Source organism: Branchiostoma lanceolatum, chromosome 5, assembly GCF_035083965.1.
Source record: "Branchiostoma lanceolatum isolate klBraLanc5 chromosome 5, klBraLanc5.hap2, whole genome shotgun sequence".
Lineage (NCBI taxonomy): Eukaryota > Metazoa > Chordata > Leptocardii > Amphioxiformes > Branchiostomatidae > Branchiostoma > Branchiostoma lanceolatum.
This window is the reverse complement of record NC_089726.1, coordinates 4,151,352-4,168,129: the sequence shown is the minus strand read 5'-3', so window position 1 is coordinate 4,168,129 and position 16,778 is coordinate 4,151,352. Positions and strand designations below refer to the sequence as shown.

General features: G+C 42.4%; 1 protein-coding gene across 5 annotated transcripts in view; it reads left to right on the top strand.

The window, feature by feature from the left end:
- Positions 1–16,778, top strand: part of LOC136434498 (cadherin EGF LAG seven-pass G-type receptor 2-like) — an 85,739-nt gene that overhangs the window by 42,203 nt on the left and 26,758 nt on the right. For all 5 annotated transcript variants that reach the window (XM_066427321.1, XM_066427323.1, XM_066427320.1 and 2 more), the window contains exons 8-23: positions 2,796–2,905; positions 3,389–3,678; positions 4,019–4,188; positions 4,572–4,721; positions 5,199–5,321; positions 9,369–9,534; positions 10,017–10,138; positions 11,548–11,688; positions 12,389–12,572; positions 12,758–12,859; positions 13,098–13,192; positions 13,553–13,753; positions 14,194–14,377; positions 14,796–14,987; positions 15,674–15,776; positions 16,264–16,440. In XM_066427321.1, the coding sequence (XP_066283418.1) occupies positions 2,796–2,905; positions 3,389–3,678; positions 4,019–4,188; positions 4,572–4,721; positions 5,199–5,321; positions 9,369–9,534; positions 10,017–10,138; positions 11,548–11,688; positions 12,389–12,572; positions 12,758–12,859; positions 13,098–13,192; positions 13,553–13,753; positions 14,194–14,377; positions 14,796–14,987; positions 15,674–15,776; positions 16,264–16,440 (2,510 nt within the window). The remainder of the gene's footprint in view (positions 1–2,795; positions 2,906–3,388; positions 3,679–4,018; positions 4,189–4,571; positions 4,722–5,198; positions 5,322–9,368; positions 9,535–10,016; positions 10,139–11,547; positions 11,689–12,388; positions 12,573–12,757; positions 12,860–13,097; positions 13,193–13,552; positions 13,754–14,193; positions 14,378–14,795; positions 14,988–15,673; positions 15,777–16,263; positions 16,441–16,778) is intronic.

The following is a 16,778-nucleotide window of genomic DNA, read 5'->3' as shown; positions in this document are numbered from 1 at the left end:
TTAATTCTTAGTATAAGAACCTCAGATCCATGTGTCTGAATCAAGAATATACATAGAAAAAAAATCTTACTGCAAGAATTACTTTCCGGCAGTAACCAAGGTCATTTTTATAAGAAAGATTTTCTTACTACAAGAAAAAGCTCAGTAAGTAAAAAATTGCTTAATTCGTGGACAAAACCTTTTTCTTGAATACAGAAAAATTTGCTTGCATGAAGTAATATTTTTCTGTATGTAAGAAAAAACTAGAATACAAGAAATGGCATTTTTGGTAGTGTGGTTTTCCTCCTCCACAATGAACAGGAGTCAGATGGTGTTGCGGCCTGTGTTGTGACCACAGTGTGACCACAGCTTCCCTTCCCTGGTGTGAATAGGTTGGACATGTAGGAGGCACAGTAGCACTGACCCACACTGACCACCTCATGGTCTGTAGGGTCAAACTCTGGTCTGGGCACGGTCAAATTCTCATACGGTTTCGGTCAAGAAATGGTTCATCTATGAAATTTTTGAGATGGCCAGACAGGAATTTTTAAATTTCAGCCAGTTAGAGGGTCTGAAAAGGGATTTGTGGAAACCCAATTGCAGAGTTAGGCCACATGAAATTATTTCCTTGGTCATTGAACATATTCCCTTTGAGTTTGAGCAAATTTTAACAAGAGGGACATCATAGAAGGTAAACTTAAATCTGATTATCTTCACTCTCTGAAACTCCGTCAAGGTACAGGCTCTCCCCTAACACTCTGTTTTTATCCCAGTTCAGCATTATTTTTCTTAACACCCAAAATCAATTAATTGAATTGTGTTGCCTTCTGAAAATATTTTACCAGGTTGTTCGCTTGAGCAAAATTTTACTTCTGTAAAATTTACATCTGTAAAAGAAAATGGTCATCGTATATTTTTGGTACATTCATTGTAGACTTTGTTGCAAGTCGTCTTGCAAGTCAATTCTAAGCCCAATACAAAAAGAGCATATCCAACACTTTGACTAGACCACCCTGTGCTCTGTACATAATCCAAAGTGTGTTTAGTTCGCTTAGATAGATTTAACAATACTTTTGTCCACCCCAGACAGTCATTGTAAAAGTCTGGTGAAAAGTCTCCAAAAGGATTTAGAGACTTTAGATATAGGAGCGATAAACTCACCTGGGGTCATTCGGGGTCGCCAAATGCAGACAGCCCAGATATCACCATAGTGATGGATTCATCGGCTGAAATTTATGAGCTGTTTACTTAATGAGATGTCATCAAGTACACCTGTAAACAGTCAATTTTGGGATGTACCATGAAGGTAGAGGAGGGGTTGAAAAAAAGCAAAAAAATGCACACATTTGAGTTGAAATGCAGGCCATATTTTGTTCATTCAGAGAAAAAGTTGTTTTGCAGTTCCTGTAAAAAAAGGTCTGACAAACGCTTCATGCGAATTTTTTTTCAATTCAACATGAAGCATTTCTATCCTCTGTAGTTTACAGTAAAAGACGAAATGTTTGCAGTGGTTTCATGTTAACATTTATCACATCTTCATCTTGGATTACAACCATCACAAACATTTCCACTTTTCCAGTAAAACACTGTATGTCAGTCGCAATTGCAAACTTAAAACCACTGCAAACACTCCATTTTTTCTCTAATGCGAAATTGAATCCCTGCTAATATTTCCCCTTTTACAGTAGTATATCCAAGTTTTAACAAGTGTAAAACTGCTTTTCCTTGATAAGGGAAGAGCCTAGACCATCCTGCAGCTGGAAGCATGGCTAACCAGGAGTGTCCAATTGAAATTTTCTGCCAGCTTCTCTGGTGGATTACTGGAACTGCCTGTGACACACAACCAAATTAGCAAAATTCTTGGAACAAATTGGGGTGGGAGGGGGGCGGATTAGAGCCTGGTGTAGAAGCCAGATATTGCCTACATTCTTTAGAGGTCACGGCTTGTTTAGATTAGGTGTTGATTGGAGGTATTTAGGCACAATTAGCGACCAGAGCAAATGTGGAGTGATCCTGTTTAGAAAAGGGATTAGGAGAAGGCTGGACCAAGTGGCTAACTCCATATTTGGGCTCCACCCTGATCTCCTTATTTGTCATGAGAAACCCCCTCATCAATTTCAATTAGCAAGGACCAATGGCTTCTCACTTCCCCCTGATCAAATTTGATGAATGGCATCTGTGCCTGATTAGAGCAAACCAAGCAGAGGTGTTGTTGACAGGGTCACAGTAGTTTGTAGTGTCTGCATGCACAGGGCAGTTGGAAATACAGATGTTCTGAGCGTTAGCTGATGATTAGAGGTGTGAAAAATTTGAGCAATGCCACTGGTTAAGCTGATGCATTAAACCGCCTCTGCAGATACAGATAGATATCTCAATCTAGTAACCTTAACGCTGCAAAGGTACAAAATGTACAATTTCAAAAGTTGTAAAGGTTGTCATATCAGACAGCAGAGAAAATGTTAATCTGCTTGTTATAAGCACTGTTACTAAATCACAAATGTAAATCTGAATGACTTCTATAAAAAGAGAGACATAAAAAGATAGAAAGACAGATAGATAGATAGCTGGTTACACATCTAATTTTACTGTGTCCTCCTATTCTAATCCTTCACTCTGCCAGGCACAACTACATGTAGAATAAAAAATTCCAAAATCCAGGTTTGAAGAACCAAGAAACATCCCATGCAATAAATACATGTCATAACATTCATTTCATTGTTGCTGCCATTGAATCTTATGAATTTTATATCCCCCCTTCCTTCTAAGCTAAAGGAATGACTAGCGTACTAAAGAATACATATTGTTTTATCGTCCAGGTCGCTACTGTGAGCATTGATGACTGCGACACGGCGATCGCGGTGAAGTACGGCTCCGTCATCGGGAACTACAGCTGTGCAGCACAGGGCGTTCAGCTCAGTGGGAAGAAGTGAGTTCTCATCTACAACATTCATTGAATGAATGAAATGTTTATTGTGATCTTAATCCGCTAAGACAAGTACATTGCAGCCAAGGGCTGAATTGTGTGCTATTGTTTACTAATGATACTTAGACAAACTGTTTCACAAATTACAAAGGATTTTAAAATCTTCAATGTGTAAGTTTTGCTATTACTGCTTGTGTAAGAGATGTATCATGTAGGGAAATGGACTGTTCTTGAATCTATTTGTTCTTCTGGTAGCCAATAGGTGTTCTGTTATTCATTCATTCATTCACTCACTTACTTTTGAAGCTCCAACAAGAGGTAATGTGTTGTTCTTCCCCTACAAACATTTTAACCTTGTTCCTGCGTACCTGTAGATCGCTGGGCCTGACCAGTCCCATGATAATGATAGTCCTCCCCACACAGGGCTGGAATACTCCAGGAGAGGGCGTATATGAAAATTTAAACCTTGTTTCTGTCTGCCTGTAGATCGCTGGACCTGACCGGCCCCATGATCATGGGAGGACTTCCCAGTCTGGAGGAGCAGTTCCCCGTCAAGAACCGCGACTTCGTGGGCTGCATCAAGGACTTCTACATCGACAACAAGTTCGTCGACCTGGCCAGCTTCATGTCCAACAACGGGACCACGGCGGGCTGCCCGGCGCGGCAGCAGTTCTGCACATCCAACCCCTGTCGCAACGGCGGAACGTGCGAGAACGACTGGGAGAGGTTCTACTGTAACTGTCCTACTGGGTGGGGAGGGCCGACATGTAACAGAGGTGGGTAACAAGTTTGCTTGTTTCTTTGTGTATGATGGAAAAAATTCTTGCTGAGTAGGGAATGATATTCTTTAAAATTCAATTCAGTTGGAAACACCTAAATTTCGTGGCACTTCAAAAATCTGTAATTTTCAGCGTTCAGGGTTGAGACAAATAAGTAGCAACGCAAGGAGATGTGGATAGTTTTTGGGTGTGATAAGTTTGCGTAGGAAAATATTCTGAGATTTACCATAAGAAGTGGAAGTATCTACAGATAAACTATTTAAGAAAACGTTATACGGGATAGTGAGTGAGTGAGTGTAAGAATGACTTGATATCGTTTCCTTTTTCCATACAACAGCGATGCAGGCTCCAAAGAGGTATTCCGGTAACAGCGTGATGGACTACAGCGTGGCGAGTCTGCCGGTCATCTCCCTCCCGTGGTACAACGGGCTGATGTTCCGTACGCGGCAGGCCAGCGGGCTCATGATGAGGATCAACATCGGCGATTTTAACGTCATCAACTTGGAGGTGAGAAAAACAATCAACTAGTTTTAATTTTTGTAGATTATGTATTTAGTATTTTTGTAGGGGATGTTATACTGTGACAGTCATTCCTGTGTATTGGAAAGCCTCAGTCGTGAAAGAACCAAACACATAATACCAGCAGTTCCCCCCCAGGGTGCTTGACTAGAAATGTAAGCTACGTGGTTATGTCATCGAAAAAGTCTCTGTAAATAACTGTTAATGTAAGAAGATAAAGGCAAACATTTACAGTCATTTTTTTCTGTTACTTCGTTCCCTTACTTGGTGAATGCAAGCTTCGTGGCGAAGTCTATGTCTATGTCGATATCTGTTAATGTAAGATGAAGATACATCCAGACAATTTGATTTTTTTTCTGTTTGTCCGTTAGTTGGTTAATGGGTTCCTGCAGTATCGCTTCACCATGAAGACGATAACGATGACCAACCGGCGCGTAAACGACGGAGAGTGGCACTCGGTGGAGGTGCGGTGGACAGACTCAGGAGAGTTGGCCGTGGACCTGGACTACGGCGGATCCGTGGTAAGGGGAACTGCACTGTAGTGTAATAGAGCTATCATTGCTTTGGTGTGACTTTGTGTCTACCATTTTGGTTGGTTAAAGATACCAGCCAGGTCATCTATAAAATCACTGTCACACATTTGACAGACTTCTGCCACATTTGTTGATCGCCGAAAAGTCACCAAATTTCAAAATCAACAGCAGCAGTGCATGTTTCTCTCGAAAATCTGCCCTGCCGCATTTTAAGGATTCGGTGACCTGCTTATTCAACCAATACCCCAAATATCGTTCTTAAGAGAACCGGGCATACTACTGCCAAAAATTAAAAACTCGCAGACTTGTCAGCCGATCTATTTTGCTCCTGTGTAACGGATATGAGAAGGATGAATAAAACATATACCATTGGATATCTGTACAATGCAGGAACTATATCATTTATACCAAAAGCATTATAGATCTACAGCAAGCTAATTTTTTTACCCTTATTTTTTTTCCCAGAACTCCACGACCATATCGGACTGGATCTCTCGGCTGCGAATCAGGAAGGTGAACGTGGGCGGGCTGAAACAGGGCACGGGATCGAACGTCGTGGTGGAGAACGGATTCAGGGGCTGTATTCAGGTAACCACCCTCTTCTTCTAGTGGACTACTCCATTTCTAATGTCTGGTAAGATGACCTTGAATCTTGAACCTTGAAATGGGACATCTAGTGATGTTAATAGTTTTCTTCTTCGCTAAATAGAGGCAGTGTATGAAAAAAAAGTCATCTGTAAAGGGTTGAATGGAGTATGAGAGATTCAGAATAAGATTTTGTAAAAAGAAATTCCTCTTTTCATATGTCAATAGAATTTCTCCACAACTCTCAGAAGATTGAAAAAAAAACTGAAAGTGCAATTCTCACAAGGCTGGGTTTCAAATAGTTTGAACTACCTTTTTATGAGTAAAATGTCACAACACCCCAACAATTAACAAGCGACCTACATCAACGGTCAGTGGAAACAAAGACAAAATTCATTCTTCCTATCTTTGCTCTGAGAAGAAAGTATGAAAGAAGACACTTCAGTCTTAAATGGTCTACATAAAGACAAACTGGCACCGTGACCTTCTGTCCGTCTTAAGTGTTTAACCACTGATAAGACGTCTTCAACCTGCATGTCGTGGTACATAGATCAACACAGACACCACATTCCTTCGCGGTGTCCTTCTCGAAGAAGGATGTCCTTTGTCTTGAGAGCTTGGGGTACTAGTGCCGGCTTTTGTTTCTGAGTCACGTTAGTGGGAATCGGGTAACAGTCCTTGACTACTCTTCACTGTGCTTCTGCGTTACGGTCCGGAGATCTCGAGGTGTCAGTCTTGTTCGTCTGGCATTGTTCATCTTCACTTAACTGACCGTTAGGCCACACCAATTTGATTTCTTGGTGAACGGATTTTTTTTTTGATTTTAGCAAAAAAAATAGATAAATAAAAACAGATGGCTGGGGTGAAAACTTGCACCTGACCCTGTTCACACCCTGAAACTGTGTGCACCGAAGTACAGACTTTCCTCTGAGATTCTGTTTTCATGTTGATTTTGGAATTTGACAGTTTTTCAAAAAACCGGTTAACCAAGAAATTAAATTGGTGTGGCCTTAGCAACGTTTAGGCATAGTGACAGAATCAAGGTTCTTTTTCCGAAAATTCAAACGGTCGACCCCCAACTGCCAGATGTATGTATACGAACGGTTCGGCAACGTTCCTAAGTCCTTGTTTGTCGTCGGCTAATTTTTGTAGCTTGAAACGGGAAGTCTAACAGGTGTGGGCCCAATGGTTCAAGTTCAAAACCAAAACAAAGGAAGTTTACATGTCTGACAGGGATATTTCAGTACTGATTGAATAAGTGGTCTATGGCTGTTGACTAATGTAGTTAAACCACTTAAACAACAGGACATGTTCAAATTTTGCTTCATGTTTCAGTTGTGTCCTTGTGCACCATTAGTCAGCACAAACTGATGACATCATCTGTGTACACACGTGTACACGCGTGTACACATTAGAACTTCTTTTCACTTCAGTATAATCTTCACTTTAAGAGAATGTTTGGAACTCCTTCGCTACTGTATACAGCATGTGTTGAGAACTTTGGAAAAAAATTTTCAGTTCTGGACAATAAAACAATTCAAATTATGGTTCCTATCTTTTCATCGTAACAGTTTTACCACTTTGTCAAATATTTCCTCTTGAAAAGGACCTTTTACAAAGGTGATGAGAGAGTGTTTTTTTGTGTGGTGTGGAGAGCCAGACAGAGTTCTGTGCCTCTGATTATTTGTTCAGAGCAATAAAACAATTTAACCTTTGCTATCGTCCTTTTCATTGTAACATTTTTACCACTTTTCTCTAAATATTTCCTTGTGAAAAGGACCCTTTTACAGAGGCGATGAGAGAGCCGTGTAGTTTTTGTATGGTGTAGAGAGGGAGACCGAGTCCTGTGCCTGCGATTATTTGTTCAGAACAATAAAACACTTAAATCTAATAGATGCTATCGTCCTTTTCATCATAACGGTTTTACCACATTGTCTCTAAATATTTCCTCATGAAAAGGACCTTTTTACTGAAGTGACGAGAGAGTGTTTTTTGTGTTGTGTGGAGAGAGAGTCCTGTGGCTGCGACGTTAAGTGTCTGGGGAGGGTCCTGTCAGGTAACGCGACACTATTTACCCCCTCGGCACGAACAATGGCGGCCATCTCTAGTGTTTATCCCCCTGACAGCTGCTCAGGACCCTCCAGTTGAGCGGAAAGCGCCTCGAGAGGAAAAAACAGCCGTGTCTAGAATTCCTCTCCATTCTCGCGCTGTTTTGTGTAACCCTGACCCGGCGTTACGCACGACACCGCGTCTCTCTCGTGTCGGAACCGCCGCTTTCTGACCCGCATTTTCACGAGGAATTTAGTGAGATAAAGACGCACTCGTTGATAGATTCGGTTACGGTGCCCGGTGTTGCTGACAGATGACACACATGTAGATCTACCAATGTGTACTTTTTAAAAGAAGCTCTAGAAACAAGGCCAGGAGTTGCTACAACTTTTTACAAAAAGTGTTTCTGTATTTAAGCCAGGATGTTTCCTTCCTGCAAAGAAATATTTCCGGAATGAAAACTGTGTTTGCAGCTCTTCAGCACTCGATGGATAATTTTACATTATTGACGCAAACAACGACACCTGATACCCAAACAGATCCGGAGAATTTGCCGCTGACTCAAATTTCTCTGATGACTCAGGAGAACGTCTAACATTACAAACAAATCTCAAGGTCAAATACAGCCGTTGAGAGGCACCCTTGTGGAGAGTGTGCCCATTTTACATTGCTGATGACCGTTTGGGGGGGTTAGCGTTACTCAATCTGAACATCAACGCCCCGGTGTGTTATCTGTAGTTGGTATAGAAGACAGGAGTAGGTTTACAAACTTCTTTGTATAAACCCCAGACCTAAACATGGGCTGGCCCCAGCTGAAGTGGGGACAGATCATTGTTTGGCCCCGGCCAGTTAGACCAGTAAATACTGTAAAAGAGGAAATGTTTCCAACAGTTTTATACCTGGATTTGCGTTTTTCAAAGTGCCCTTTTCACCGCAAACTTTTCCTCTTTTACAGTAAAACCCTACATGGCAGTTTGGACCCTACCGCGAACACTCCATTCTCTCCTTACTGCGAAATTGAATAACAGCAAACTTAAATACATTGACAGTATAGTCCCTTATGTTGCACCCTACTGTCTGTGGGCTGTTTTGAACCATCCCTTGGTGGTAATACTACAGGAATGGTACTGTAGTCCCTCAGTGTTGCCCCTTACCCCCCATGGGCCGTTATGAACCTTCCCAGGGTGGTAATACTACAGGAATGCACAGGGCCTGCTGCCAGCCTGCCCCAGTATGGGATGTGGTATGGCGGTATCTTACAAGTTCACAGTCGTTATCAACTCTTTGATGTGCAGGGGCTGGCGTGTACATGTATAGCACAGAGCACAGCTTTCGCACATCAAACCCACGCAGTGGAAACGTAGTGTACCAAGTCTCAACGTGGAATCAGCTCCCGGTAGAGCTACAGACCACCCTTTCTGCTCGTACTTTTAAAGCCAGAATCTGTGAGCTCTTATTATAAAGTGTAGAACTGATTCATAAGTAAAGTGTCATTGTATCGCAAATGATTTTACTCAATTAAGGAAGGACCTTTAATTTTAAGTAGATTCCTGAATTAATTCCAATTAGATAGTTTTTCTAAATGACATGTAATCAGCTATCTGTAATTAATGTAAATATTGAGTGTTGTTATGTTGTTATCGTTAATGCATGTATTGTTATTTTGATGTTGTATTGTAAGATGTTAAGAAGTCCAGGAAGACTAGTGATGTGCCTTAGGGCACACCACTAATGGATTTTCTTCAATAAAGTCAAAGTCAATAAAGTTACTGTAAACCCATTTATTTTAGCAAGAACCAAATAACAGCAGTGTAGGGAGAACAGTGTAGTCAACAAAACTGCTTCTTAGTCACTATAATTCAATATGAGAAGATAGAAGAGTAAACTGTCACAATTTATAAGATGTTGTACAGTGTATATGCAATTCAGCTTTTAACTGCCATGTAAAGCTTGTTATCTATAAACCATCGGATTTCATTCATTCATTAATTCACCTTCCAGGGCGTCACACTGGGCGGTGCGCGGAACCAGTTGAACCCGTCCACAGCGACCAGCCACAACGTGGAGGACGGCTGCGTCGTGGACGACCTCTGTGACTCCTCGCCCTGCCCCGGCAACTCCTTCTGTAACGACGAATGGGAGAGCTTCTCCTGCCAGTGCGACATAGGTCAGGGTCAAGTTTACATTGTCAAGTTTAAATCGTGTCAAGTGTGATTAGCTTTATCAGTTGTGTTCGTTCAGGCCCTTGTAGTGCCTAGGGGCACATACATGTAAGGCAGCAAGTTTCCTTGCTTGTTCAGTAGCAGGGTATATTTCTACATGGAGGGGTTATAAGCCCTTCCTCTTTAACATGCTCGAGGCACCTCCTCGAAAACGGGACCGAACCCCCAATTTTACGTCCCTTCCCTAAAACTGGTGCAGCCCCAACCAAGATGTCCTGTCCTTGGGTGCTTGAATTGGGATCTTATAACAGCTGAATAAACCACTGGGTGTAGCGAGGGAAGGAAATGATTTGATATAGCTTTATCCGAGTCCTTCTTCAGGTACAATGGATCATAACTTTTACTGACATTGACAACATGTTGTGTATTCAAGCACTCAGACATGACACCTATGAGCTAATTGTATGTTTTCCCCCGTCCCTTGCAGGTTACGTTGGTCGTGGCTGTGTGTCTGCGTGTGAGTTGAACCCGTGTGAACACGGCTCCACCTGTGTGGCCATGCCGAGTGCCTCGCACGGCTACAGCTGTGAGTGTACCGAACTCTACCAGGTCAGTCATACGTTTCTGTTCTGTATACATGTGTCTTGTATACATGTATGTCCTGTCTCCTAAATTAACTGAAGTGCATGTAAAATACAACTTGAGTGACTCAACTGAACTAAACCTTACAGTTTTGTCTTGAATACTCAACCTGACCATCATGTAATTATGTGATTTTGTAATTGTATGTGCATCTTTTTACTGTGTATAACCCTGTGGTGTTTTTGTACAATTTAAACCTGTAATGCCAATAATTATTCTTATAATTCTGCCAGTACCCAAGAAACTGTTTCGTCAAGGTCTTGTCAAGAATGTCTTGAACACTTGGGTAGATATCTCAAGTGTGCATACATTACTAATTAGTAGATTGAAAGATCACTGTTTTTTTTTTAAGCGTTTCAGTCTTAGGGTACCTGGCAGAATTTTGAGAGTTGATGTTAAATGTGACCTGTTGCCTTAATCTCCAAGCAGACCTATCGGTGGCAAGGCAGTATCAAAAGGGCCAACGAGTATCCTAAACTACCGTTGGCTTCGGATACTTGTCGGTCCTTTTGTTACTGCCTTGCACCCGATAGATCTGCTTGGAGATTACTGTTGCCTTGCACTACTTGAGTTCCTCACTGTGCTGTGTTTAAGTGTAGTGTTGCCTGTTTCCGCTCTCCTCACCTCTGCTTGGTGCACGATGCTTGTGAGTTTGTCTGTAGGCCTGTTGTTGTTCCTTACCTCTGCTTGGTGCATGTTGCTTGTGAGTTTGCTGTTGTTCCTCACCTCTGCTTGGTACATGTTGCCTGTGAGTTTGTCTGTAGGCCTAGCGCCTGCTGGTGTTCTGTACTAATCTGGCTTCTATGTCTCTCCTACCTGCACACTTGCACAGCCTGACAAGGTTAGAGTTCCTACTACTGTATTATGCCCGACTCACTGCTATTGTCTTTATATATCATATAATACAGTACCTGTACTACTATATCTCATTGTAGTTCTCTTTTCACATGCATATCAAGTTAAGAAGTACAAGTACCAGAAGTTACTATGCACAGATGTTAGAAGAAAAGTTTACATGATTATGACCAACCTGTTTGAGTTATTTCTGAGGGCTGTAGCAGCAGTGCCTCCTAGAGAGAGATGTTAGTACTGCAGCCTATTGTTACCACTCTTTTACAACAAATACAGTTAGATCCAGGTAGAAATGACCACTGATAAGGCAGTTGCCATGTCTACCACATGGTTTAGCATTTCCTTCAGTTCAATAAGACAATTGTTCAACATTCAGGCCACGCAAATTCAATATCTTGGTTCTTTCATATGTGGTTTCTGATTTGAAAAAGTGTCGAAATTTACGGAAAGTCATTAGACAGGTATAGCCTTACATCGATCTGTGTGGTTGACCGTTTGTGTTGCTGCGCCCCCCTCCCCACTAGGGTCAGTACTGTGAGGAGAAGATCCAGCAGCCGTGCCCGAGCCGCTGGTGGGGCTACCCCATCTGTGGGCCCTGCGACTGCGACGAGTCCAAGGGCTTCGACCCAGACTGTAACAAGACCACCGGAGAGTGCTACTGCAAGGTATGAGATCAGTTTTTACCTAAAGAAATATAGGTACTGTATATTACTTTAGTATAGCGGCAGGAAAATATAGCCGTCGGGGGAAAATAGAGTAGGTCACGGCACTTGATTTTAACGGTGGGAACGAACATTACTGTCTAAAATACTAGTGATCAAATGTTTGCGATGATGAAATTTTAGCTGTTGACTAGTGATGGTTAAATCAGCTAAAATTAAGTTACGGGTGACAAATCAAGATTTACAGTAATATTGGATTGAAAAATAAAAGGTGGCCCAGAAAAGACGGGTTTGGCGAAGAATGGTATGCAAGAGACCCTGACACTTGACCTAACGTTGAGGAGACCTTATCAAGTATCAAGTAGTATAGAAATGTAGAATCATTTCATTGCAGTGGATTCTCTGAAAAATGTAATGGTGTAATTGTTATGTGTTGGTTGAAGTACAATGCAGAAGAGCCACCTGTCATAGACAGTAGGTACTGCACTTCACGACTAAGATATAGAAGACATTGAATTTGTATTTTGCCCACTACAGTTGGCCCTTCTATCACAAGTTGCAAGGTGGCGCTTTTAGACAGTTTATCACAGACATTAACTTTTTGGTGGCTAGAAATTACAAGAATTTAAAGAATGTCACTGATCATTCCATCAAATTACTTTACATTTAGGTGTAAAAGAGCATTTTTCCCCCTGCTTTATAGGAACACCATTACCAGCCGAAGGACAGTGAGGTGTGTTTCCCGTGCGACTGTTACCTGGAGGGGTCCAACAGCATGGACTGTGACCAGGAGACCGGGCAGTGCTCCTGCGGCAACGGCGTGATTGGGCGCAGGTGCGACTCCTGCCACAACCCCTTCGCCGAGGTCACGGGCAGGAGCTGCGAAGGTAACAACTGTTTCTTTTTAAATTCCTTCCTGCATGGTGCATAGGGCAGAGCCCATCTCTGTTTCAGTAGCCCTTGGGCCACACAACTTTATGCAATCACTACAGCACTGGGCTAGGCCACTGGGAGTGTGTGTTTAACTGCCATACTTTGGGAATAACCATATCTTTTACTCATGTTATTGCAGTTATCTATGACGGTTGTCCGAAGTCGTACGCCGCAGGAAAGTGGTGGCCGCAGACGAGGTTTGGTCTGACGTCGCGTGAAGAGTGTCCAAGTGGGGCCTCAGGTAGGGTTCAAATTCAAATTACAACAAAAAGTTAATCATCTTTTGATATCTTCCGCTTACGAACTGTTTTGATTTTATAGGTACATTGTATGATTGAAAATAGGTAGATTTTCAGGCAATAGATACAGGTGACCTTTTTCAATGTTAAAATCAGCCTTCTATCTGGCAAACTTTGACATGTCTTCAAGCACAAATTTGAAATGAAGACCAAACTGTTTTGCCCCCTCACGTCCCCCAGGTACGGCAGAGCGTCAGTGTTCGGAGGAGACTGGGTGGCTTGCCCCCAACATGTTCAACTGCACCTCCAGGAATTTCATTCCTCTCAAGACTGCGGTAAGTCTAGGAAATGGTATTTTTCCTGGTTTGAAAAGAATTTGATATTTCATATAAAATATCTATGTTCTATATGTTCTATGTAAAGCAAAAGAAGGACAACATTTAAATTCAGGAGCCAGATAGTGACTTTCTTGGTGACTATGTATGTTCTGTTGGATATTGTACTACAATGATATCAAAAGTGTATTTTATATTTTGGAAAAAGGTCTAATGCTTTTCACGAGCCCTATCAATTTTTTTTGTTCTGCACCAAACGACAAGCCCTACAAGTTCTTTGACTCCTAATGATATTTAGCATCTTATAGATACATGTAGGAATTTAGAAGTCTTGACAAGAGATGTATTATTTATTTCCAGCTGGAAGGACTGCGGGGAAAACTGAGCAGCGAACAAGTTCAGAGCATCGCGGAGGATCTGAGAAACGCCACAGTGGACACGCCCAATCTCTATGGCAACGACGTGAACATCTCGTACCAGCTGCTGTCGCGCGTGTTGGAGAGGGAGACTCAGGAAGGTGGTCTGAACCTGACGGCCACACAGGACCAGGACTTCAACAATGTAAGGACAAGTGTCTGTGTTCTGTTTGTTGCCACATTTTGTGGTACATTTTAGTTTTGATGCAAAGAAATGAATGTTGAATTCCTCTATAAATGAAGTTAGTGTGTGTAATCTAATGGTTAGCAACTCTGCCTCTGAACCAAGAGGTTGTGAGTTCAGATTCCAGCTGTTGTCGCTCACAGAACAGTTAAAAGCAAGCAAATAGGCCTGGGGGTGTTCATAGCATCTGATGTAACTGCAAAAACTGTGGATCATTTCAATAATAGTAACTTGCTGTCAAAGATCTGTGTAACTTTCCATGTTGTGAGAAGGCTTATGTATGATTTTCAAGTTATTGGGGTGAAGATCATCAGTACAGTTGTTCAGAGAAAGGAAGTATCGTTTCTTGTCTTTTTGATTGAAAATCGATGTGATTCTTACTTGATAACCCTTGTTTGCAGAACATGGTGGAGAGCATCGGTCACCTGTTAGAACCCAAGAACCAGGATTGGTGGAACACCATACAGAGGACTCACAGCGGCACGGCCGACATGTTGCGTCTGTATGAGAAGTACGCCGAGACTCTGGCGCGAAACATGGAGGATACGTACTCGGCGCCGTTCGCCATCACGGTGCCTAATGTCGGTAAGTTATAAAAGATTCAAGCAGTGTTTTTTTTTTTCTTAAAGGTAGTAACATGGCCTTTTTGAGGCTTTAGGGGCAGTGAGCTAGCCTCCATAGCAGTCTCTCTGGGCCTCGTTTGTGTAGCCGGCCTGTAACCAATCTATGGGCCTATTGGTTATGGGCCAGCAGCACAAATGACCCAGTACAAAAGAAGTCATCAGCATGCAAAAAGTGTATTATAAGCCCAAAAAGGACAAGAGAGACTGCTATGGAGGCCACAGTCGGCACCAGCTTTTACCTCTCCAACTGAAGTCAGGTACCCATTTTTACACCTGGGTGGAGCGAGGAAAGTCATATACATGTACTTGCAATGGACAACATTGTTTTCAATAGATGGGATGATCAAAATCTGACTTTAAAAAATCTGTCTCTTTTGCAGTAATGGCGGTGAAAGCGTTTGAGCGTGACAACCTGACGGGCGTAGCGATGCCGCAGTACGGCGACGACCTGTTCCAAGGAAGCGATAACGAGCTGTTTGACTCGAGCACGAACGTGCAGCTGCCCCCCTCCCTCCTGGGGAAGGACCAGGAGGAGGAGACTAACGTGATCAGCAGGACGAGGAGAGACACAGGTAGGGAGGAGGGATGGATGCATATAGGGATGAAGGAGGGATGGAAGGATGGAGGGATGGATAGATAAAGGGATGGATTGAGTGCCGCAGGGAGGTAGGGATGGTAAGACTTAAGAGGAAAGGAGGGATGGATGCATATAGGGATGAATGAAGGGATTGATGTGAGGAGGCAGGGGAGTGATGGTTGAAGGGAGATAGAAAGAGATGGATGGTTGGAGGGAGGAGGGAGGAGCAATTCTTGGATGGAAGAAGGGAGGGATGAATAGATAAAGGGATGGATTCTGTATATGACTTGTATGGCCGGTATAACTGTCCTTTGGCGTAACACATCCTGTGAGGAATGGAGGGAGGTAGGGATGATAAGACTAGCAGGAAAGGAGGTATGGATTGAGGGAGTCAGGGAGTAAGGGAGAGAGGAAAGGAGAGATAGAACTTAGAAGGATGTTAGATGGATAAAAGGAAAGATAGTAGATGAATGAAGCAATAGAATTGTTGATTTTGGAGAGGATTCAGTACAGTAGGTGTATTCACAGTTACTAAGAAAATCCAGGTCACTGTCACTCCCTCAAGTGCTGCAATTATACCTTTTTATACGTCTTCTGTCCTACATTTATGTCTTACAAATATAGTTTAAACCGATATACGTGTTCATGCACATGCATGTAACTCTTTTTTGTTGTTGCTAGGTACTGGGACAGAGGTTGAGAGGAAGCTTGTGGTGGCCACCCTCCTGTTTAAGGACCTCGGACAGGTCATGCCCAAAAGTTACGACACCAGCAGCGGACTCTAGTGAGTTGTTTATTTGTTTATTTATTTATCTTGAGGGTGGCTTTCAGAAACACTCTTGTTGTTTTAGATTTGAAAGGATCGAAATGATGTATTTCCTAGAGAAATTGTGTTCTACTTTATTGATCAGTGGCATGTTCATCAACAGCTTCTTCTTGACAACTATCAATCAATCAATCAATCAATCACTCAATCAAAATGGTTTGCACTTGGTTTTCACCATTAAAACATTACACAAATCATTTTAAATTATTTACAGCGGTATTAAAACAATTTCAAAGTATCGACCGTTTGCTTATCATATAGGCACTACTTGCATATTCTGATGTTTTCCTGTGGGTTTTAGTAGGAATATTTTGCAGAGAAATTAATAACTTTTTTGGGTTTTGTGCCTGTGACCTATAATTCCTTACCAAGTATTTTTTCCCTCAGCATTTGGTCCAGAGTGTGGAGCAGTAGGCTAAATGTAAAATTGTTTTTCTGTTCGCAGCATTCCCGACAAGCCCGTCATAAACAGCCCGGTGTTGACGGTCGCGGTGTACGACGGGAGCGAGAACGGTACGGACATCCCTGTGGTCCTGCTGGACCCCGTCTACCTGGAGTTCAAACTGCTGCAGGGAGAGAACCGCAGCAAGCCGCAGTGTGTCTACTGGGACTTCAACCTGCCGTGAGTTCATGTTATCTTTATTGGGTGGGCCGACTACTCTCTCTCAGCAGCCAGGGGCTGAATTGTGAGGTGCTTACAATTGGCGGGGCTAGATCACAAGGGCTCAGATGACTTCAATATGACAATTGCTCCATGTGTGGCCTTAGGACTGTAGGTTTTGAGTCCCAGCTATGACTTCCTTGTGCCAAGCGCCGCCTAGCAAATGTTGTGTGGACTGCAGCCTAACTCATCAGAACTTTTCTTGTTGGTTGCAAATGGACTTGTTAAAGATCTCACAGTTGATATATTATGTGTGGCTTGTAAAATCAAGAGTACCATTGGAAAATTTGATCCAACCA